This window comes from Dysidea avara, chromosome 5 (assembly GCF_963678975.1).
Source record: "Dysidea avara chromosome 5, odDysAvar1.4, whole genome shotgun sequence".
NCBI classification, from domain to species: Eukaryota; Metazoa; Porifera; class Demospongiae; order Dictyoceratida; family Dysideidae; genus Dysidea; species Dysidea avara.
The window spans coordinates 29,804,645-29,830,884 of NC_089276.1; the positions used below are offsets into that span (position 1 = coordinate 29,804,645).

Below are 26,240 nucleotides of genomic sequence, written 5' to 3' on the forward strand. Positions count from 1 at the left end.
GGTAGTGTGTCGTGCGGCCCAAGAAGCCAACGCGTAACACCCGTGAGTATATTGACAGGAAGAAAACGCAATTTTCGCACCTGCGTAGCTCTGTGTTTCCTTGATGAAACAAGACGAGTTTTGCTGTGGACATGCCCTCTAACTTCAGCACTCCACATTCCAAATTTGAGCGCAATCGCTTCACGCGTTCCCGAGATATGCGACTTCAAAAATTGGCTCAGTTTCTTCGGTTTTTTTCTTTTTCTTCTTGTCGCACACTTACAAAAACTGCTATAAAACGCGAACGCCACATCCAATTGCCTTGAAATTTGGCACACAGAAGGGGGGTAAAAGGCGCATCTTGGTACCAACTTTGGCTGGAATACGATAAACAGGCAAAGAGTTATGAGGGATTATTCACGAAAATAACGCCAATATGTTGTCACGCCTACAGGGTAAACCGAGTATGGGAAGAAGCTGAAAATCGGTGGGTGAATAGGTTAACTATTGAACCTCAAACCTTTTGTGGTTTGAAAGAAATCAAGCTAAAAAACAGGAAGATACAACGAAAAAACCAACAGTGTGTAACAATTATGCAATCGAGATTAGCTAATAAAAAAAACGACTGCTTGCCACGCCTATCAGATAAACCGCTTGGGGTAATGCTTTGAAAATCGTTGTACAGATGGAGTAATCATCTTAGAAAGGCTCATCAATGGTGTAGAAGAATCAGACTTAAAGCCACGGAGTTATAACACGAAATCCAACTTGGCGCAGCAAGTGCGAGATCGAGATACACTAATAGAGCAGTCATCCTAATAGAGCAGTCACCCTGAAGAGAATTCAAGAGATCAGCTAGAAACAAGAAACCTGTATAGAGATCAGCTACACACAAGTCACCCTGTAGAGAGAAAGTTACCTTGTAGGGAGTTCATGCAACTATGGAAAGAAATAGTTCAGCTAGAAGAAATCACCTAGTAGAGTTCAGCTACAAAGAAACCACCATGTAGAGAGTTCAGCTAGAAACAAATCGCCCTATAAGAGAGATCAATAAAAGAAGTTACCTTGCAGAGAGTTCAGCTACAAAGAAACCACCATGTAGAGAGTTCAGCTACAAACAAATCTCCCTGTATAGAGATTAGCTAGAAGAAGTTACCTTGTAGAGAGTTCAGCTACAAAGAAACCATCATGTAGAGAGTTCAGCTACAAACAAATCTCCCTGTAGAGAGATCAGCTAGAAGAAGTTACCTTGTAGAGAGTTCAGCTTCAAACAAATCACCCTGTAGAAAGATCAGCTAGAAGAAGTCACCTTGTAGAGAGTTCAGTTACAAAGAAACCACCATGTAGAGAGCTCAGCTACAAACTAGTGACCTTGTAGAGACATCAGCTAGAAGAAGTTACCTTGTAGAGAGTTCAGTTACAAAGAAACCATTCTTTAAAGAGCTCAGCTGCAAACAAATCACCTGCACAGAATTCAGCTACAAACAAATCACCCTGTAGAAAGATCAGCTAGAAAAAGTTACCTTGTAGAGAGTTCAGTTACAAAGAAACCACCATGTAGAGAATTCAGCTACAAACTAGTGACACTGTAAAGACATCAGCTAGAACAAGTTATCTTGTAGAGAGTTCAGCTACAAAGAAACCATTATTTAAAGAGCTCAGCTGCAAACAAATCACCTATACAGAATTCAGCTACACACAAATCACCATGTAGAGAGATCAGTTAGAAGAAGTTATCTTGTAGATAGTTCAGCTACAAACAAATCACCCTGTAGAGAGATCATCTAGAAGAAGTTAACTTGTAGAGAGTTCAGCTACAAAGAACCATCATTTAGAGAGTTCAGCTTCAAACAAATCACCTGTACTGAGTTCAGCTACAAACAAATCTCCCTGTAGAGAGATCAGCTAGAAGAAGTTACCTTGTAGAGAGTTCAGCTACAAACAAATCACCCTGTAGAAAGATCAGCTAGAAGAAGTCACCTTGTAGAAAGTTCAGTTACAAAGAAACCACCATGTAGAGAGTTCAGCTACAAACTAGTGACCTTGTAGAGACATCAGCTAGAAAAGTTACCTTGTAGAGAGTTCAGCTACAAAGAAACCATTCTGTAAAGAGCTCAGCTTCAAACAAATCACCTGTACAGAATTCAGCTACAAACAAATCACCCTGTAGAGAGGTTAGCTAGAAGAAATCACCTTGTAGATAGTTCAGCTACAAACAAATCACCCTGTAGAAAGATCAGTTAGAAGAAGTTACCTTGTAGAGAGTTCAGCTACAAAGAAACCATTTTTTAAAGAGCTCAGCTGCAAACAAATCACCTGTAGAGAAGTCAGCTACGAACAAATCACCGTGTAGAGAGATCAGCTAGAAGAAGTTACCTTGTAGAGAGTTCGGCTACAAAGAAACCACCATGTAGAGAGTTCAGCTGCAAAGAATCACCCTGTATAAAATTCTGCCACAAACAAATTGCCCTGTAGAAAGATCAGTTAGAAGAAGTTACCTTGTAGAGAGTTCAGCTACAAAGAAACCATTCTGTAAAGAGCTCAGCTGCAAACAAATAGCCTGTACAGAATTCAGCTTCAAACAAATCACCCTGTAGAGAGATCAGCTAGAAGAAGTTACCTTGTAGAGAGTTCAGCTACAAACAAATCACCCTGTAGAAAGATCAGCTAGAAGAAGTCACCTTGTAGAAAGTTCAGTTACAAAGAAACCACCATGTAGAGAGTTCAGCTACAAACTAGTGACCTTGTAGAGACATCAGCTAGAAAAGTTACCTTGTAGAGAGTTCAGCTACAAAGAAACCATTCTGTAAAGAGCTCAGCTTCAAACAAATCACCTGTACAGAATTCAGCTACAAACAAATCACCCTGTAGAGAGGTTAGCTAGAAGAAATCACCTTGTAGATAGTTCAGCTACAAACAAATCACCCTGTAGAAAGATCAGTTAGAAGAAGTTACCTTGTAGAGAGTTCAGCTACAAAGAAACCATTTTTTAAAGAGCTCAGCTGCAAACAAATCACCTGTAGAGAAGTCAGCTACGAACAAATCACCGTGTAGAGAGATCAGCTAGAAGAAGTTACCTTGTAGAGAGTTCGGCTACAAAGAAACCACCATGTAGAGAGTTCAGCTGCAAAGAAATCACCCTGTATAAAATTCTGCCACAAACAAATTGCCCTGTAGAAAGATCAGTTAGAAGAAGTTACCTTGTAGAGAGTTCAGCTACAAAGAAACCATTCTGTAAAGAGCTCAGCTGCAAACAAATAGCCTGTACAGAATTCAGCTTCAAACAAATCACCCTGTAGAGAGATCAGCTAGAAGAAGTTACCTTGTAGATCGTTCAGCTACAAGCAATTCACCCTGTAGAGAGAGCATCTAGAAGAAATCACCTTGTAGAGTGTTCAGTTACAAAGAAACCACCATGGAGATTTCTGTAATCAATATATGTACATGTATTATATATATAATTTGTACATTTACTGATAAAATATTTAAAGTACACCTACTTCATCTTTTCTTCTTCCTGTGGTAAAGAAAAAAAGATAGGTTTAAAAAGTCCCAAAGCCGGCCATAGGCCGGCTTTGGGGTATGCAAATACAAAAAGAATTGAAATCTAATCCAAAACAGCCAAGCTGTAAAAAAGTGTGCGGCCCTCAAAAAGGCTATGGTGAAAAAAGATGTGAAATCCAAGGTGGCGGCCAAGAAATGGCTGTGATGGTAGGTTAAATATAGTTTAAAAAATACCTTTAAACGTAGTTAATGGGGGAACGAAACGCCAGACCTCTGCCCTGGCAGGAGTTAGGTAGCATTAAAAAGAGAATAGGGCATCAATTAGAGTAAACGCGCATGCGTAGTCAGTACCACGCGACCAGTGAACAGCTGCGTGAGAGTGTTACCCATGCACCCCTTCCCTCCACTTCTCTGGCTTGGCCTCGCTGCACAACTAATGGTACATTGCATTGGTGTACAACAACCGTGTCAACCAAAACACAGCAAGTCTCAGTGGTACACCGCATTTTCAGTAGTGTATTTAACGGGTACACACCTGGAGCACATCTCCCAATAAAAGACCAGTAGTCTTACCTGACATTTGTATACCGACCAATCAAATTCTATACGGCCATGATATATCATATATGGACCTGCTATACTGTTTATGGTCCTGACTTAATTGGTGTATGCGCGGTTCACACATACCAGCTGGAAACATAACCCATTGTAATTGTTTGTCACTTTACTTTTTTTTTTAACCAATACAGATAGACATATGGCTGTATCAGCCCACATCAAGTACAACTGACCTTAGTGGCATTACCACCATTCAACTGTGGTGATATCACCGCCATCCGGTTCGCGAGCGCCTGCTGGCATTTTCACAAAGCAAGTGCCAGTACCTCGCCCCGAGGGGGACATACCAGCACACTGCTACTCCGTCTAGCATTTGCTGTCCCCTTTACATGGGTGCATCAACACACTGCCACTTTGACGGCAACTGTTGACCCCATCTCAGCCAGATGGTTGCAACTACATTCTGGCGCTCTGTTGTCAAATGTAGACGTGCAACTCATCCTGCACCAATTCAAACAGAGCACCAGCACCACCAGCTCTGGCTGCAACGCAGCACCTCCATTCCTGATAGAAGGAATGTGATAGTATTGGGGTCTCCCCTAGGATGACTGCCAGAGATATAATAGGCTACGTAGAGGCTTGAGTATGGGAAATTCGGAGGAAAACGGAAATGACTCCTGACACCGAATTCCCATCTTATCCAAGTACCTGTTGCCTTATAACCAAGAAAAGGGCCCATTCATGATTGGCCGTAAAAATAGAGTTGGAACTTTTATCCTACAAGGCAGCCGAGACCCCGTACATTTACCAAACTACCACCACAATCAATAGCTTGTGGGAGGTGAAGAATGCTTGGGATGGTGACAGTAGCCACTGCTGACTTCCCTGCTTCACATAATAAGTAAGTGTACAACATTAATGGTAAAAATTTTAATAATGACAATTCAGATGAATTTTGTGCCAAAACCAAGCGGCACAAAAGTTCACCTGAATTGTCGTTATTAAAATTTTTACCATTGACCTACCATCACAGCCATTTCTTGGCCGCCACCTTGGATTTCACATCTTTTTTCACCATAGCCTTTTTGAGGACCGCACACTTTTTTTTACAGCTTGGGTGTTTTGGATTAGATAGACATATGTACACCCAAATGACCTATGGATATAAAAATTTACAATATTTAAGTAACTACTGTATGTTGAGTGAGTGGTTTAAATGTGCCATTAAAGAAAATACTACATAGGTATAGGGACAAATTGGTTGCATACAGTGTAGTAGTGATGTGCGATATTGACATTTTTACATCGATATATTTTCGATACGATATTGTTGTTTATATTCGATATTAATACGATATTGATATTTATTAATCAATAATTTTAATTCTGGTGGTATGAATTTCGCATTGCTTGCATGACAGTGAAACATAGACGTTTACCTATTATTCACATGTTTTTGTTCAAAAATACAAGTTGATTAACATGTTCTCCAATTAGACGAGACCTTCTTTGACTACTGATGTACCCAGCTGCTGAAAAAATCCTTTCTGAAGGAGTTGACATGGCAGGTATTACTAGGTATTCCCTGGCCAATTTTGCTAGAATAGGAAACTGATTTCTGTTATCTTTCCACCAGACCAAAGGAGGATCTTCTTTTCTACTAATGACTCCAGCTCCAAGATATAATATCAATTCATTCTCATTCTTCTGTTCACTTGTAAATTGATATTGTGCCTTCTTCTTTTTAACTTCTTCATCAAAATGATCCCACAAGCACCTTTTCTTTTTCACTGGAGCTTCTTCTTGAATGCTTTCATTATTGTCACTGATCACAAATGTAGCACTGCTATTAGCTGCATCTACATTGGTAAGTCGCATCAGTGAAAGTAGAACTCTCTTTGCCCTAGTCAATGCAGAGCTACTGAAACACACCTCCTTGAATCTAGGGTCTAACATAGTGCATACACTATACACATCATCTTCTTTGTAGTTGTACCATCTTCTTTCTATAGACTCAATCAGTCCTGTAATGACCTGCTGGCTTTCTTCTGAAGTAGGAATGCTGGTTTCCTGACTTTTTGCCACTAGAGTTTCATCGTCATCAGGGACTTGTGTCTCATCTTCGTCAGCAACATTTCTTCTTAGCTCAGTAAGTATGGCATTTAGTAAAGGGATTGCTTTGCTACATGAAACTCTTTGCTCACTGCTGAGCTCCCTTGTGGTTTCTTCCAGTGGTTGTAAGATCTGAACAAGCTCTTTCATTATGCACCACTCAGAAGCCGAAAGGCTTTTTCGTGGCCCTCCAGATGAAGTGCACATAATACAAATGGCTGGTTTTTGTTCCAAAAGTCACTGAAGCATATAAAAGGTGCTGTTCCACCTAGTTGGGCAATCATTAATCAGCTTATGAACTGGTAGGTTCAGTTGGCCTTGTAACTCAGTCAGCATTTCTGTGGCTTTGTATGAACGATTATAAAAGGAGACAATAGCTTTAGCTGTTTTAAGCATGTCCTGAATTCCTGGAGACATCTTTAGCCCATCATCAATCGCTAACTGTAAAGTGTGACCGGAACAATGTCGGCTTCTCCATTCCCCCATGCGTACTGCCACATCCATGTTTGAAGCATTGTCAGCAACTACCGTAGACACAGCAGAATGATTAATACCATAATCAATAAGGATCTGCTTCAAGCATGAAGCTATATTTGCTCCAGTATGTCTCCCTGAAAAATGCTCAACTGTGAGGCACAGTGATACTAGCTCAAAATCTACTGTCAAGAAGTGACAACTTAAACCAAGGTAAGCATCGTTTGCTTCTGAGGTCCACATGTCAGTGGTAAGAGCTACTTTGCTCTTTTCTTCTTGAACAAGGACCAGCCTTGATTTCACATCTTGCTTCACCTCTTCATAAATTGATGGAATAACAGATCTCAAAAATGTCGTTCTATGGGGTATTTCATAACGAGGCTCCAGTTGCTGCATTAATCCTTTGAACCCTCTGTCACATACAAGAGAATATGGCTGGAAATCATGTATCATCATACCAGCAATGCTCCTTGTAATCTTCTTGTGTAGGGTACTGCTGGTTTCTAACTTAGCTCTCTTTGCAGCTATACCAGTTAAGGTGGTCTGAGATTTCTGGGGTGCCTGGTTATTGCTAGACTTAGTAGCCTGCTTATTGCTTCGCTTTCTTTCTTTCAACTTCTGTTTTTCTTCAGTCTTCTGTCTTACTTCTTCATATTTCTTTGGGTGTTTTGTTTTCAGATGGCTCATCAAATTCGTAATGTTTCTCTTAGCTGTTTTGACATTCTTTCCACACTCTGTGCATTCTACACGATATCCAGCGCCTGACTGACCCGAGCTCTTAATCTTTTGAAAATATAACCATACTACACTTTCTTCTTTCTTAGTTTCTTTTTCATTTGCTGTGGTTTGGTGGCTACTTGCAGCTGGTAAAAGTTGTAGGTCTTCAACATCAGATTCCGTGCCTGACTCCATTACTTTCTCGCACTTGTGATGTAATGCTAAGGCAACGTGTTTGCCTAGACGTGTGCTTCGGCATGCAGCATGCAATGAAGATAGCTGAACGATGGTGGTGATACATTCATCTTGATAAGCTAGAGAAAATCGTATGGATGATGGTGACTTGTACTTGATAATACCGACCTATGACGGTAAGTATCGAAAATTATCACTTACACAATACTTTATCGAAGTAATGTAATAAAATACCGATACCGTATTGTGATGCGATATCCTAAAATTTATCAAGATTTCGTTTTTTTCTCTCGATATATCGCACATCACTACAGTGTAGGGTGAGTGGAATTCATCCTAGGAAACTCACTACTATAACAACAATATAATATTAGTCCAACAAAACTAAGGTAGTGTTGAGCAATATATCCAATTAAACATATATATCTGTGATACCATCTAATTCCTTGACCACCGCAATATGGGGCGATTTTAAATTGCAGTCTTAAAACTACTGAAAGGAAGAAGAAATGGACTACTTCAGCTTGTCAACACAAATATATCTTCAGTGAAAATATTCAGAAGTTCACATCTGTATTTACAAGTAGATGGCTAAATGGCATCTAATGATTTAGTGCTGCCACAACATCAAGTAGTAACATACCATTTCACACGTTACTTCAAAGGGAAGAGATGATGTATAAAAGCTATAGCGCTGCTATCAGTGCTCAGGAATGTACTAATGAGAAACGGGTATATACAATATATACTCCTCCTATGAAGTAAACACTTAAGTTTATTCATAGCTAGTTAAGTAGACACTTTAGTGCACTAAACATCATTATGAGCTCACATTAAGTTGTATTTAATGCTGAGTGATTTGATACTTCATATAGTAGAATAAAAGTTATGAGTGTGGGTGCATATATTTCAGGCAAATCACAAGTACCCATGTTAAAACTAATATATTCCACTTAGGTGACTCATTTGCAAGTGTGGGAAACTGTAGGAATGCTTCGAAAGTGTATTTATAAGGAGCCATGTGAATTTTGAATGTGGATAACATATGTAAGAAAAATTACAAGTCGTGGCTGAGGCCAAATGTATGTGTATCGACACAAGCATGACAACTTTGATTGTGGGTACACAATTAAACACCGTCTTTAATCCAAGCTTTAGTTCACTTGCATGACTGCATAAAAGTGATCCATTTTCTAGAATGAAACCAGGTTTACATCACAACCAGCCACAGGACAGCTATGGATGCTCACTTACTGTACAATGCGTGTATGTACTTCATACAGTATTTAACACTTCTTTTCCAATGCCTTTTGGTTACAAAATAAAACTTGTTCTGGTGTTTGTGTTTAAGTTTAAAAAATCAGGTTGCACAATTCAGTAAACATACTGTAGTAGCTAGAGCTTCACATACATACATAACATTCCACACTTTAATGTTTTGTCGCTGGTATATATTAAAATAGCCAAATTGGAAGGCTTCAGAATAGTGTGTAGGAGTTGAATATCTGGTAAGTGCTTTAAAATGTTTACTATATATAACAATTTGATGATGCAAGCACATTCTACACATATGTACAAGTACCAAAGGTGAGGCAGGGAGCACTTCTCAGTTGATGGTTGTTTCTTTCCTCCATTTCTGTGGGCAATAAACATACAGTAGTTATGCGTATAAGGTACGTATACGTATATATATATATAATTATATATATATAATACTGTATACTGACAGATACTAACAGAGTGTACAATACAAAAACATTGCAATACGGTAGCACTAAACAATACAGAGCGAATGGTTTTGTCAATAACTAACCATTAAACAGTCGATTTTTTTCTAACTGATTCAGTTCAACTGACCCATGCTGTTTTCAACTTGCCATTCAGTTATTTCATCATACCATAAATATTTTCTGCTAATGGTTATTATCATTATTGTTTACTGTGCAAAACCTCTTACAAAGAGTATGTACGAGCACAGATAATGAATCAACAAAATTAATTATGTCATTAATAGTTATCTACTGATACCTCAAACAATACATTTATGTACAATATTTGGCAGCAAGGATGACAGTAACAATTTTGATTAGTTGAAAATTTCATGTATCAGCTAATGGCTAAGATTAACCATAATCCTGAGAAAAGAAAAACTAACACTAGCTTGTGTTCTGCCCATTACACAGCCCTACATACATAGATTAATAATACTTGAATAGTGTATCTGCAGTTAGCCCAGTTACGTCAATGGTTAGGAGGGATACATATGGTACAAAACCTATTGACAATTTTCATCATATTCCTATGTGATAAATGACACACAAAGCCATCGACATGCTACCAACGAATTGACACCATAATTGCCTTACCAGGAAAAAGAAAATGTGACACAAAGCAATTGTTGGGTCAACATAAATGAAACCTCGCAGTATTAGCTACACTTGTCTTAAGGTATCAGTGGGGTGGAGTTAGGTAGTCGGTCAATAGGAAAAATTGTTAGCTTTTGTTAGCAACCAACAGTATAGGAAGTATTTCTGAAGCAACTAATACTGCTACGTAAGTCATGTTTATATAAAAGCTTTGGAATTTCTGGTAGGAAAACACAAACCTTATAATCACTACCATTAGCACTACCAGACTGTATGATGCATGAATTTTGGATATTATACAGTCAATGGATGGATTGGATAGAGCTGGGTGGTGTGGCACATTTATTGTCATGGTAATTTATGGAAAAATGCAGACATCACAATATTTTCATTTAGTTTGCAATTTTGTTGAAAGTGTATCTAGGATAACTGATAATCACAATAAAAATATCATTTCACCAAATTTGGCTGATACAAGTATCGTTACATTGATTATAGAGGCAAATCCAGGGGCTGGCAAGGGGAGGGGCACAAACAGGCTATGTTGTAGGAGCAGATTCTCTTGTATCAGCAAATAATCGCCACTTAGTATTGTCTTACTTCTTATTTTGGTGTTTATGAGCTGTTGTAAGGCTAGAATGTCGTTAATATCAACAACACGGTAATAATTTTAGAGGCGCTTAGTACGCACGAAGGTGCCGCCAGGATAGCTGCTTTGACTTTTTTTAGGTAAATGGTAGTAATACATGTAAATTATATAAGTAATACTGATTATGGACTGACAAGGTTTAGTATTTCAATCAAAAGAAGTATGGCTCTTCCACAAAGAAAGGAGGGCGTTTGTCCCAAATGCCCTATCCTGGATTCGCCATTGATACATATACTGTATATAACATGGCGTAATGACTAATACTGAATTAATGTACTACCCAGCCCTATGGATGGATGGATATTGTTATTATTGCTATTGTATAAAATGCAAGACTCTATAAGTAACATACTCTGCTGGTATTTTGTTTGAATTCGACATTTCATTGTCATCATGAAGCTCATCATGTAAATCATCCAACTAGAGAAAACACTCTTAATATCAAATACACATGCATGTAGGCATATATACATACTAATGTAATAGCTTTTATCTACCATGTTCAAACCTAACTTTAATGGAAATATTATGTAGTAAATTGCATTTTTGAATTATTCCTTATTACAGCACCACATAAGAAATCCCATCATAACTACTTAATATTTAGAGTTTCTATTTTGAACATGCACTATTGTCTTCTGTACACAATGGGTGCAATAGAGGTGAATCAACTGCATGACATGCTTGCATACATAAGCAGCTTAGCTGGAACACATGACAACTATTGCTGACTGCTCTATTAAAGTAACTTGATCATATAACTCTTACCATCGGTGCTTATTGTTTTTGTAGTACTTCAATAGAGTGCACATTTTTCTGAGCACCTTTAATACAGTGTATTTAGAATGTTCTAAATTTCCACTGTTAGATCTATGAAATTAAAAAAGCTTCACCATTCGCTTTACCATTATCCAAGCTTCATCATCGTTCAGTAGTAGCAGAGCGATAAAGGTTTTAATTGTGTAGGTGTGAAGGTACCAGGTTGAAACCCTAAACAATTTTTTGAGGTTTTTCAAGTACATTTTTGAATAATCTTAGTGACTGTTCTATTAGAGTATCTTAATCATACTTGTTTTACATGTTTCACTTTTGCTTTATGTTCTTCTAAACTAATAGTCTCAGCACTTTTGTATTACAAAAGATCCACACTACGATGGTCAGCTTATTAGTATACAAATTTCTAATTTACCCTGCAGGCATGATAAGGCACTTTTGAAAATCACTTGTAATTTTGCACCGGTTCTACAAATTCGTTCATACATAACTGGAGGCTATAATATATCCTTACTGTACACTCCTCAAATTTGAAAAGAATCCAATATAGTTTGCACAAGTTATGGCAACTATTGTAAGTGGTGCATGCAAAAACATTTATGGAAGATGAATAATAGGAAGAAAAAAGACAAACTTTTAGACAGCTGGACAATCTCAAAGACAACTAGACCGATTAAGCAGTATGGATGATGCCCCACCTCAAGGGATGCTTCACAAAAATTTAGCTATTTCTGTTTAGCTACTACTGAGTTATAAATACATGAAAATTGTGTTTCCTTGGTCCCCGTAAAATACACACTTGATGCCCGGATGCATTAGCTTTCCTTGGGATAGTGTGTTGTGTTTAAAGTAGACAAATTTTATGTGTCTACATACATATTTGGATTTTGCATGTAATGTTGCAATTATTTGATGGACATACATGTTATAATATATGCCTACCTCATAGTATTCAAGAACAGCTTCCTAAAATAAAAAAAAAAATGTTAACATATAAATATTTTCATATGTGACATGTACATACAAATGCAGTACATGTTATACTATCATACGTACTTAACAGATTTAAGCCTCTAATCAATTACAAGTTCCTGATACAAAGTTGTGTGGCCAAGAAAGTTAAAAGTGCACCTCTCAACAACATGATGAAAGAAATTAAGGCATTATTCATGTTCAGTCTCTTGAAGTAACAGTTCTATATAATGACTGACAAGCACGGGGCATCACATTAACATTGGAGTGTATATGTGACATAATAATTTGGAAAAACCATCAATCTATTCACATCAATAGATTGTGAGATATACAATTTCAAACCAGTATAACTTGGGAAGGTTAAAAGCTACGAGTTTAAAATTTTCATCGTTATCTTACTTTAATCCATAGTAAGCTACAGTAGTTACCGCGGTTTCAGCACAATTTTTCACTATTGTAATAATACGTATCTGTAACACAAGTACGTCACAATGGGGTGGTGGGTGGGCAATCGGTATATGTACAGAAAATGGCTGAGTAGGTCATATAGTGTCTCCAGCCTTAATATTGGGCTCTCAACACCACCTGTGCCACTGAAAATAATTTATGTAGAAATCATTTGGACAACTGTCCAAAACTGTCTATGTCTCACAACATTCATGTTTCAGCTGGCCAGTGACAATTGAAGGTACCAGTGTATTCCTAGTGGCAGGCAACATCTCTAGAAATCCACTCATGAAAAGCAGCCAGAGCTAATCAGTGGCATGGCTGTGGTGCAAATGTGTGGAGTATTGGTGTGGCTATCCATTGATGGTGAAAAGTAAACTTCACTGGTGTGTGCGTAGTACATAGATCAACAGTTATAAAAATTTTTATCACATATGGCCTTGTAAAGAGCATTGTGCTGTATGTTACAATAGCTTAAAAATTGATGCTAAAAACACTTTAACTGCTGCAACTACAGTAGCTATGTCATCTATTCTTAAGACTTTCATTAAAATTTTCATCAGTATGGAACATGTACCTTTAGAATCACTGTAGAAAATTTTCTTCATCTATGCATAACATGCATTGGGGTACATCATAAATGTAGTAGTAGCTACAGTCAGGGATTTAAGTTATACTCTATAATTTCAGGGAGTTTGGGATGCAATCTCCATACAGTACGTTGTATAGTTACATTTGAAAGTAGTTCTATAAAATGCATGCTGTGCAACCATGCAGGATTGCCAATCTGTTGCAACCACACTGTTCTGAAACATTCTTCTATTTATTTTGACCATGGGGCCTAAGTTTTCTAGCCTAATTGCTGTGTTAATTACAAAACATAAATAAATCCCTAATTAAAAGGGATGCATGGTGCATCTCACTGTAGTTGCTTAAGGTTGTATAGAACTCAAAAACAGCTTTAGTGGTGCATTCGACTGTTTTGTTAGTCTAAGTATGTAGCTACATATTAATTGCAGTATTAAAGTGACTGACGTTTCTATTAGAGTATCTTGAAAACAGCTCAAATAAAAGTGGAAAGGCTGTAGTCCAGCTAGCCTTTCTGATGATTGTTTAGCCTTGTGTGTATACTAGTGGTAGTCTTGCATCATGTGTGCAACTGCCAGGTAGGGTGGAGCTGTGTCATTATTATATAGATCTGGATGCATATAGTTTTACCATCACTGACACTTTGTTGCTAGTGTGCAAACTGCGTAGTATAATCCGCTTGCCCGCTTGTTCCACAAACTGATTTCAGCACCATGCAATATTTTCAAAGGGAGTTTCAGTGGAAACTGTATCAACCTCCTTTATCCGCAACTGAGCCAGTACTCTTACATGCATATAGTGCACCAATAAGATATTATATTTAGCTGTGATTCCCTGGCCTTGGACCCCTAGTTTACAGACCAATCAATGGAAAGTTGAGCCCACATAAGTGCAATAAGTGGGAACACTCTGAAAAGGGATTCACAATTATTCTAAAGAATGTAGTAATGCTTAGTTTCCCAACCTTAGGGATTGGGTGAACTTTTCTTAAACACTGGTTGGATATCAATACAAATAATGAGCAACGTGTACGTGAAGCCTTCTTTAGAACAACACAACCAGCCTTACATATGAAGAAAATTGTTTTGTCAATTCTGTAAATGACAATGACTCCACCTGCTGCTGTAGCTACTCTTCTACTTTATAGTGTAAAAAGGAAGTGAGACTTTCTTTTTACTGTTTTATCTGGAAACAGTGGCAATAAGCTTGCACAAGGGTACCTTGCAATGATGTACAGGAGAATACCTGGTTGCTTAATTAAACAACTCAAGTACTGATCCATTATATTCTTTTAGAAGCATCTGACAACATAGACCAGTTGGCTATAAGAATGTTGTGAAAGCACCAACAACAGCTCTCCCAGCATTTCAAGGGTTTCCTGATCTAAATTTTTTGTCTGTTTGGGGAAGTTGTTAAACACAGTATGTGTAATGGAATGGAACAGAATGTAATGTAATGAGTAATGTGTAGCTATAGTGCCTACCTGTTACAGTTCTGGTTCTTGTCATTAAACTTATAATACTTGACTTGTACAAACATAATATTATTACAGGTGTTGTGCTTAATTAATCCAGCATGAATACAGTTACTGTGTTGGGGATCTCACCTACTGGTTTCTCAGACATTATTCATAGAATGCTTTTATGATGTCTACAGTCCTATTGTGGATTTGATCACTGTCAAACTCTACTGTCACTCTTGCAGAAGCTATAAGCTCAATGTAAGTGTGCCATTATCAAACCCACATTGGTGTGTTATATGTACCAACTTTTATACAAAGAGAAATTTATTGTACTTTAAACTTAAGTGGCTGTTGACAGACATTCTTGATGATAACTGGTACTCCATGGAATGTTTAAAAGTTTTTCATTCTGTATTTATTAGTGGGTTGACAACAAGGTTTACCAAACGGTTGTTACCAGCACAAAAAAAAAAAAAAAAAAAACCAAATTTGTCACTGTTGAGCTTCTTTGTGCATTTATGTGTTGTTGACTTCATGACTGAAGTACATGTTATATTTTGTACTGTCAACAAGACAAACTAAAGCAACTGCTATTTTATGTACAAAGTTTGTTTTCTTCCTTGTAAATATATCCTCAACTATGAAGCCCAACGCTACGCGTACTGGTAATGGGGAAGCACAAACACCTTAGCTGTATAACTAGTTACTGTACTGTACTAAGTTTTTTTGCTGAATTTAGTATATAGTTATAGGCAACCAGACGTTTATATTAGTTTAATTTTGGACTACCTTTAGAGTAGATTCATTGTTTCCCATGTCAGTGATCTAAAAAAATGTAAGCAGCAAGCAGTTCATTTTTTATTATTTACTTATTATAGCTATTGCGAGAAATTCACGGCCAAGAATGCAGTAGAAACTAAGTAAAAGCCAAGTGGGTTATGATTTTGAAAAAGGTATTAAAATGGTACCTGCATGGTGCAACTGCTAGGTATTCACATGACAAATAATTAATACTGTTCAATTAATAGCATAATGAATAAAACCACTTGGAAAAGAAGGAAAATGGGATTCAATGAATCTACTCTACTCGAAAGCCTAAACTACTGTATTAAAAGTTAATTTGCAAAATGTGCCATTTTGAGGAATTTTAACATCCAGGCTTTCTAGAAAGACAATCTTTGGTAGATCAGTGTACTGTTTTAATACAGGGGGAAGTGGCAAAATAAGTGCTAAACTTAATAGAGCAGCACATAGGCTGTCATGCATGTTTACACTTTTAATGGTGCTATTGTACTCTTGCCATACACAATTAAACATGAATGCAGAGTGGATGGTAACAATTAGGAAAATGGTATGTATAATATGCTTTGATCTTTGGAGGATAATGAGTTTTTAAAATTCACTAAGAGACCTGCTAGCAGGTTCTTAAAATGATTAGAGACTTGCTAGCAAAAAGACCTCAAGTATCACAAATCTCCCCTTCGATCATTGATTTGCGATGCTCCCTCTAAGCATATTCAGGCTGATAGCCTGCAGTGGGCGACCAGTCACCCAGGCCAACATGTGGTTAACCACTCTATTGTGTAGCACTTTGACAAAAGCATTTTTAGTCTTCCATATTATTGTGTAACGATTTCAGAGTGACACATAACCCAGTCCCACAATAACCCAGTCCCACAATAACTCCATCTATATGCGCATATAAAATGCTCTAAGTCAGTTAGAGACCATGCCTTCAGATCTTTGTGGATTTTAAAAACCTTGCGTTATTTGGTTTTTAAAATCCACAAAGATGTGCACCCGACAGTTATGCATTAGATATATACAGTTACAAGTTGGGATATCCTGGTCACTTGCAGGTCAAGTGCTATAAGTATCATCTGCTTTATGGAATATCTGAATCTGACCCAAATCTATAAAAACTTTAGAAAATGCAGGTGGACATACTCAAGAAACTTGTCGGAGTTACAACCGTACAGTGTATATCAGAGATGCATTTACACTGTAGCTATCTGTAGGCATACAGTACATGGAACCTCATCCATTTATCAGAATTTCACATTGTTTCTGCAGGCATACATAGGGAAATACCTACTTATCAGTTGCTGCTTGTAGGTATGCATAAAGGTATACGGTACCGCCCAAGCGCAATGTCGCACTCGCAACTTTGCTCGCGATTTTAAAAATCGCTAATTAAAGGGCATGGCAACTGTCTCGCTTGTGAGACAACGTGGCAGCTGTTTCGTTCACAAGAATCGCGAGTGAAACAGTTGCCATGCCCCTTAATTAACTATTTTTAAGATCTCGAGCAAAGTTGCATGTGCAAGCGAGTGCGACATTGCACTTGGGCGGTACCGTACCTTCACAATATTTTTCTATCACCTGTGTTTAAATGCTGTTTGATGGTTATTGGTCATGAACCAAGATAATGGGTTTAAAATAGATTGCCCAAACTACCTTGGAAAGCACTCTTCAACTCAAAACAACCCTCTGGTGATTCTTTATAGGGATAATAGGTCCACTAATGAGTATCAAGTGAAAAGAAAATGGTTAGCATATTTTATTTTATTTTTTTTACTTTCAATGTAGCTATTCATATTGTTTCACAGGCCTATACTACATTAAATATAGCCGCTTGTTTGCAACAAAACCTATGTAGCCATTTTTACTGAGTCCTTCTGTGTGTCCATCACCTATTTATAAACCAGTATTTCACATATCGCCTCGATAAATTTCTAAGTTTGCTTCACCTATTCACAACAACATAATATGTGTATAGCATATTCATTGTAGTGAATTTGATTTCTATTAACCACTTCCTTTTCACAAAAAAAACTATATTTTGTGCGTGCCATACTGTATGCCCATAATTTGTAAACAGCACCAGAACTTCATTCATGACAACATTGTTTTTCCTCCCACAGCAACTTACCTATCTGAAACTTAATAAATAAATGTGCATAGTCATTGTATGACTTCGTCCCATAATACTACTCTACTACAAGATGTGCATGCAGCCTTGTGTGTGCATGTGTGGGAAGAAAGACTACTTTTCAAATTCCAGATCATCATGTGTGTATAGTCGCTGTACATGTAGCAGAGTTACCCCACATTCACAAGAACTGTAAACACAACTTTCACGTATCATTTTATTTGTCGGACAAAGTGCATGTATTGCACAAAGTACATGTACCCACACAGCTACTTATCCAAATTATTGTGACCATCGTCTGCTAATCATCTTTCTAGGTTGATAGCACATTGTCATCAGTCACTACCTGTCTCTAGTTTATTTTCACTTGATGTATTAAGGTTACGGTATACTCACGGGCAATCATTCAAAATTTTGAATGCCTATCGATTCTTTTTGAGAAGACCATAAAACCAGTCTAGCAGCATGAAAAGTTTCAGATGAAGGTGAAGCCCTTCATATTTAATGTTTTTATGTAGCTACAGTTTAGTTTGAGGCAGGTGGAACACTACAATTGTTGTAGTAACACAAGTAAGCCTGCCCATACCAGCTGTCACTACCATGTTTTTCAGTTCCAGCTGTCACTACCATGTTTTTCCCCCGCAAAATACAGTGAAATACAGCAAAAGCTGTATGCTGTATTGGAATTTCTGGGGCATAGTGATACTGTATATTAAATTTATTAGGTCCTGTGGAAGCGTTTTTGGCGTGTTTCTTCCCAGTGACTCAGATACAAGCCTTCAAAGAGCTTGTTTCACTCGAAAAACTACTAAAACTTCAATAAAACGTCTATACAACCAGTAACTTAAAAAATCGCTTCCACAGGACCTAGATATTCTGGTTGTTTAATCACTTGTGTTGAAATTATAAGGATTCAGTAATCTGTTAGTCTGGTTTTTGGCGTGCGTTTTTATAAAACATCGCTCTGCTGTGGACCACACACCCAAGAACAGTCGTTGTTCTGTAGTAAAAACAAACAAGCACAATTAGTTGTATTGCCAACACAACACAGTTGTTGAAATTATTTATCCCTGCTTGGGTTAAAGCAGGTTTTGTAATTTGTTCCGCCCACGCATTTTAAAACTATTCCATAACCTTAAGACAAACAATAGAATAAATTTCTACTTCCCTTTACAATGCGAAGTACAGTATGGTATTCTAAGAAGCATGCTAATATGCTCACTATGCTGTGAAGTATGACACTTCTGTACTGTAACTGTCCAACTGTGACAGAACTGCATTCTCCTTATAGTGTGTAGTGTAGTAATGAATGCATAATTATGGTTAGTGTCAGTGTTTGTGTACATGCTTCGAGTCATTAATATCAAAGTCTATAAATAAAAAAAGGAGTAGGGAGATTGTTGAAAAAACTCACAAAACAAGAGGGATCAATGGCACAATTCTGTTTTTCTATAAGCAGTAATACTCAATCCTAATATGTGGGCATGATGTCATGTATGCCCACAGACACTACACTCCTAAATGATGAGCATGAGTTTCTTGAGACGTACACTGCATTCTAACAGTACAATTACACTTGTTAATCTAACACTGCATGTGATCTATGGCCCACATGTTCAATAAGGCTGATGAGGCCCACTTGACCCAGGCAAAATGCAATCCAAATGACCCAGACAATCTGGATGACCTATCTCACTGATAACACTGGTAGTAGCCACTATTACATTCTACATGCACATAATGCAGTGCTACCTTCTATAGTATTATAGCTAATACAGTCTTGTTAGGATACTTCCACACATGTACGTCGTGCCCAAATCTATACTACTTATCAAGACACACGGTAGTTTGTCGTGCGGCCCAAGAAGCCGGCGCGCAACACCCGTGAGTATATTGACAGGAAGAAAGAAAACGCAATTTTCGCACCTGCGTAGTTCTGTGCTGCCTTGATGAAACAAGACGATTTTTGCTGTGGACACTCCCTCCAACTTCAGTACTCCACATTCCAAATTTGAGCGAAATTGCTTCAAGCGTTCCCGAGATATGTGACTTCAAAAATTGGCTTAGTTTCTTGGGGTTTTTTTTCTTCTTATTTTTCTTCCTCTTTCCGCACACTTACAAAAACTGCTATAAAACGCGAACACAATATCCGATTGCCTTGAAATTTGGCACACGGAAGGGGGGTATAAAGGCACATCTCTGTACCAACTTTGGCTGGAATACAATAAACAGACAAAGAGTTATTAGCGATTATTCACGAAAAATAACACCAATTTGTTGTCACGCCTACAGGGTAAACCGCTTATGGAACGAAGCTGAAAATCGGTGGGTGAATAGGTGAACTAGTGAACCTCAAACCTTTTGTGATTGGAAAGAAATCGAGCTAAAAACCTGGAAGATACAACGAAAAAACCAACAGTGTGTAACAATTATGCAATCGAGATTAACTAATAAAAACTACTTTCCAAGCCCACCAGAAAAACCGCTAGGGATAATGCTTTGAAATTCGCTATACAGATGGAGTAATCATCTTAGAAAGGATCTTCAATGGTGTAGAAGAATCAGACTTAAAGCCACAGAGTTATAATACGAAATCAAACTTGGTGTAGCAAGTGCAAGATCGAGATACTCTAATAGAGCAGTCACCCTGAAAAGAATTCAAGAGATCAGCTAGAAACTAGTAAACTGTATAGAAATCAGCTACAAACAATTCACCCTGTAGAGGGATCAGCTAGAAGAAGTTACCTTGTAGAGAGTTCAGCTACTAAGTAGTGACCCTGTAGAGAGATCAGCTAGAAGAAGTTACCTTGTAGATAGTTCAGCTACGTACAAACAATTCACCCAGTAGAGAGGTCAGTTAGAAGGATTCACCTTGTAGGGTGTTCAGTTACAAAGAAACCACCATATAGAGTTCTGTAATAAATATATGCATTATATATATATATATATATATATATATAATTTGTACATATTTTGACAAAATCAGAAATATTTAAAGTATTCATCTGCTTCATCTTTTCTTCTTCCTGTAGAAAAAAAAAAAATAGGTTAAAAAAGCCCCAAAGTTGGCCATAGGCCAGCTTTGGGGTATACAAATACAAAAAGAAGTGAAATTTAATCCAAAACAGCCAAGCTGTAAAGAAAGAGTGCAGCCCTCAAAAAGGCTATAGTGAAAAAAGATGTGAAATCCAAGGTGGCGGCCAAGAAATGGCTGTGATGGTAGGTTAACGGTAAAAATTTTACTAACAACAATTCAGGTGAATTTTGGTGCTGCTTGGTCTTGGCACAAAATTCACCTGAATTGTTGTTATTAAAATTTTTACCATTAACCTACCATCACAGCCATTTCTTGGCCGCCACCTTGGATTTCACATCTTTTTTCACCATAGCCTTTTTGAGGGCCGCACTCTTTTTTTACAGCTTAGCTGTTTTGGATTAGATTATCTATACATCTTGACACATGCCCATTTTCATTAAATGGGTCATGCATCTGGGTCCCATCTGGGTTCTTAGTGGCCATCAGCACTGATCTGGTTGTAAGGTTACTGTACATGTAGGCATACCTTTTTCAGTATCTTAAGCACTTCCTCTATTCTAGGTCGCTTTGAAAGATCATTGTCTAAACAAGATAAGGTCAACGGCTTCAATTTCTTCATTTCCGCAGTCATTTGATCCAAATATTTTTGTCGACGCTCAACTTCAGTAAAGGCAATCAACTTTCCAGTTTTAGGATCTGTACTTGTTATATCTGTTGGCTTTGGCCATTCATGAGTTGCCAAAAATAGTGTAACTCCTCCAAATGAGAACACATCTAATGAAACTCCATATATTGGGTCACTTTGAGTAGCTTCAGGGGGCATGAATGCAGCTGTCCCTGGGGCTTGTGTTAGCTTACTTCTGGTCTCTTCACGATGAACTTTAATCACTTTGGCAACACCAAGGTCTGCAATTTTAACAACTGAAACAGCACCACGGTTGGTTTTCAATAAAATGTTATTAGGTGATAGATCTCGATGCACCACTGGTGGCTGTTGTGAGTGAAGATAACTGAGACCTTTAGCAATGTCAAGAAGTATGCAAATCTTTGTTGAAAATGGGACACCTGGCTTTGGTGCTTTCGTTTCAATAAAATTCGTTAGACTTTCGTCCATCATTTCCATAATCAACACAGGATCTTTCGCCTGATAACAAATACCCCAAAACTCCACAATATTGGGGTGGTGAAGGGAGCTGCAATGTGCACATTCTTGAAGAAAAGCATTACAGACATGGTTCTGTTCTGGAGCACCGACTTGATTAAGGAGGACAGCATGAATCTTCTTGGCAGCACAATCCTTTCCGTTATACTGTGCTCGGTAAACTACTCCGTAAGCACCACGACCCACCTCATCCTTCGGGAAATGTTTAACTCCTTTAAGAGGTACCAAACTTGAGGTGATTCCAGTCGGTATTGCCATTTAAAATAGCTAGCTGTGCGCGAATTGACACGGTACAAGCGAGGGTACAGGTCAGGATAAGCCGAGGTATGCAATATAGTCTATTTGCAGAGGGTCTTTATAATTACGGACAGGAAATTAGTACTTAATCGCAAAATAGCTGCGGTAATCTTAGACGGACTGTCTGTCGTGCCTCCAGGGATAAAAATCCCTAATGTGGTGTCCCATAGAGTGAATGATGTGTAGGCGGTATTGATTTGTCATGATCATTGAACAGCTGAGCGAATATGACAACCAATAGCTAGATCACCTCCTACGTATGATGAGCTCAATGTATATTCCCCTCTCTATAGACTATATGTATAGTGTAGTATACCACCACGGAAGTGTTGTATTATAGATGTGCTGATAATACATTTTTGTTACAGCATGTGCTCCTACAGTAGCTGATCAATGAGTCATGGTTTCAGTGTCAAGAGATGACGCATTGTATTTACACAGATGTTAGTATTCTTCACTAGATGGGCAATTGGAAACAGTGGAAATGGAAACCAGAAACGGAAAGTGGAAATGGAAAACGGAAATGGTCAAATCGTCACATAAATGTAGTAAAATCTTTGTTTAGTGGCCACCTCTTAAAGACCACCTTCTTATAAAGACCACCTCTGTACAAAGACCACATTTTAATTAGATCTCGAAATCTCGAAGATGGCTAAGGACCACTTTGTGGTCACCTCTGATAAAGACCACCTCTTTACATGTTGATTTGGTAAGCTTCAAACATGTATTTCATGACTCATATCAATGCCATCTCTTTGTCCACACTGAATTCGCTCAAGTCATATACCATCATCACTTAGTTTGTACCAACATAGATAATACTGTGCTATTATTAGAAAGTGTCAATTGTACAATCATGTGCAATAATACAATCATGATAATACAACCACGTGTACTGCTTAAAATCCTAGTGCTAGTATAAAATTCAATAGTGACACAAGGTGCGTGCATGTACAAGTGTCAATGTCATAGTAGTATATACTACATACTATGGTATACCAGAATGTGTCATACAAAAATATTCCATGCAACTAAAATGAGTACACTACAACCTACTATATCAACAAAGAGCCTAGTCTTTTTAGCTGTTTTGATAAAGCGGTCTGACATAAGATGCTTGGAACCTAGCTATTACTGGAATGTTAAGAGTAAAAAGTGCCTTAGCCATCTTTGAAATCTAATTATAACATGGTCTCTGTTCAGAGGTGATCTTTATAAGAAGGTGGTCTTTAAGAGGTGGCCACTAACAAGGGTTTTACTCTAGGGTACATTTATATGACGATTTGACCATTTTCGTTTTCCATTTCCACTTTCCGTTTCCGGTTTCCGTTTCCACTGTTTTCAATTGCCAGTTACCATGCAATGAACTGGTGAGAATAGTCAATTTGATGTTTAGGAGCAATTACTAAACTGTATAGATCCTAGCTACATGTTGCAGCTTTCTTGAGCCTGTATTTTATGTTACTGAAGGATCAAGTTACCACTGGGTCTGGGATTTTTATTGCATTTACCAGGCTTCATCTTTTGTAGGTTCCTACAACTCCAATAACACGTATGTACCCCTTCCAAGCTATGTATTGTGTTAAGTGTCATACTGGCAAGATATCTCTCAATACATAGGAAGAAATTGCACCCTTAGGGCTGGACTGTCTTGAAACTGCAGTTGCTTCTAGCTGCAAGTTTGTACATGCAATGAAAGTAACTTCAGGTATTATTGGATCTTTGTATGCTTTGCTTTGTGGTCAGCAAATATATTTCACCTCTCAATACAATGGTGTATACCCATCATCAAGTTGCCATCTAAGTAAGTAAGAAGATTAAGTCAACAACTTCTAAAATAAGGTAGAGTTGTGGTTTCACTTAATGCATTGTTATGTTATGTAAAGGTCTATGCTCTATGGTCTATATGTGGCTCTGAGTTTGTAGCACATGCAACCATCAGAAAATTGTGTGTGGCTGTAAATTGCTAACCTGAGCAAAGTAATTACATGCAGTACTTTAAAGTAAGCACCAGTGAATACCTTCCATCTGACAGTACATTTTTTCAACTTTCAAAGTACTCTGCATACATTACCAGACTTTAAAAGATTACAAAATAACACAAAATTACTTACATGTAATGCCGGTGCATGATAAAACTAAATTTCTATGATAATCAGCATATGGACAAACCGCATAGCAATTTTCATCCTCATTGGAGCTTGGATGATGGAGCAATCCAAGGTAAATGTGCATTGTTATTTTGTGCCAGGATTCTGTTAGGGAATGAATTATGGAGAATTTTTTATTTAAAAATCTTAGATAATGGAATGCCTACTAATGAGTTATTATTATACGTGCAATATGCTTAATGCAAAATAAAAACCTATTTAGCTACAAATTAATTTTAGTAATACTTTAGGTTTTTTTCCAGATTAGAATCACAATGCCACATGTGCAAGTCTAGCAGGCCACATATAACCATGTGTGATGTTGCTCATGAGTGCACGTGGTACCGTAGTTACACATGTACACTACCAAATACATGTGTTAACAACTTTATGATTTAGCGTCTTGTATACTAACTAGATCCCATGCCATGACCACTATAGTTGGGATATATCAGGTAAGCAAATGTGATACCAGGTGTCCTACAGCACTTGTGCTGTAAAGCATTAATAAATAAAAAAATAATAAAAAAATAGATACTGGATGGACTTTCTACATCTCTACAAGAGCGTAACTTTTTTTCTGAAAAGTACCCTATCATTCAAATCATATCTGCAAGTCTCGACAAATTGATGATTTTAATAGAGTAATGGTATGAATGTGACAATGTGCTGTGCCATACTGTTGCTATCAATGTGTCGTACTTAATCATATCATAATTTAAACTCATCATTTGTGTACATACAACCATTGCAATATTGTTAGTTATATCTATAAAACATGGAACATTTAAATGCATTTAAAATTATTATAAATAGAACCTGCAGTTGCTTAACTAATAGCACAGGTATATTTCAAATACAGTAAATAATCAAATCAGCAATAATCATTCTCAATCACTTATCCTTTGTCTTTGGAATTTTTTTCAGATTAGAATTAATTTTTGTCACAATGTCTGTAAATGTCGGCCTCTGCTTTGGCAGATGGTGCCAGCACTGACACATAACTTCATCATACAAAACTTTTGGAATGAGTTCTGGTGCCTTCGCAATTCATCCTGTAACCTTGCTGTATGTGCTGAATGACGTCCTGCAGCAAACACATAATCTATTATTACACAGAACAAATGTATATGTACAGTACAGTAATGTATCTGTACACAACCAATGGTACACAAGTAGCAACATACATACATACATACATAGAATTATACATAAAGTTCCAGCATTATGAAATTGATAGCCATACTTTTATGTAGTACATCTCACTTTATAGCTAGCAAGAACTTAAAAGGTGTAAACTAATAGAGAACCACATACATTGTCACTCATTCTGCAGTATGGTAATTTTCCACAAGAGTAGATCTCATATAACAACACTCCATAGCTCCAAACATCGGGTAAGTAGAATTCTAGGAAAACGGGAACGGAACGGAAACGGAAAGCGGGAACGGAAACGACCAACGGAAAATGCCTGATGAAGGTTATCATGTCAATATACGGGTTAGATTTTACAGCATGATGCTTCTTTGTAACATTGTTGGACCCTTTCGTACTGTTCCGCTAAAGCGATCGAAACTCTCTAATAGAGCAGTCACCGTGCATTAAAATACTCTACTAGAACAGTCAAGAATGTTTTTGTAAACTATGCGGACCTGCTTTAAACCTGTGAATGATATGGCTGGCAAAGATTAGGTATGTAGACTAGCTAAGTCATCAACACTGACTGTTAACTGTTCCTTTAAACTATAAACATTTAAAAAGATTCAACACTGAAACATGCTTGAAGAAGTTTGTGAAGTATTCTAATTATATAGACTGAAGACAGTGTCTATATAGGCTATGCACTTACATGCAACTTCCTG

General features: G+C 37.5%; 1 protein-coding gene across 2 annotated transcripts in view; it reads right to left on the minus strand.

The window, feature by feature from the left end:
• Positions 1-22,276, minus strand: part of LOC136255457 (uncharacterized) — a 40,261-nt gene extending 17,985 nt beyond the window's left edge. For both annotated transcript variants that reach the window (XM_066048228.1, XM_066048229.1), the window contains exons 1-4: positions 21,296-22,276; positions 12,271-12,294; positions 10,907-10,974; positions 9,122-9,175 (exon numbers count right to left, since the gene is read on the minus strand). In XM_066048228.1, coding sequence (XP_065904300.1) covers positions 9,122-9,175; positions 10,907-10,974; positions 12,271-12,294; positions 21,296-22,189 — 1,040 coding nt within the window. In that variant the 5' untranslated portion in view covers positions 22,190-22,276. The remainder of the gene's footprint in view (positions 1-9,121; positions 9,176-10,906; positions 10,975-12,270; positions 12,295-21,295) is intronic.
• Positions 22,277-26,240: the final 3,964 nt, after the last annotated feature.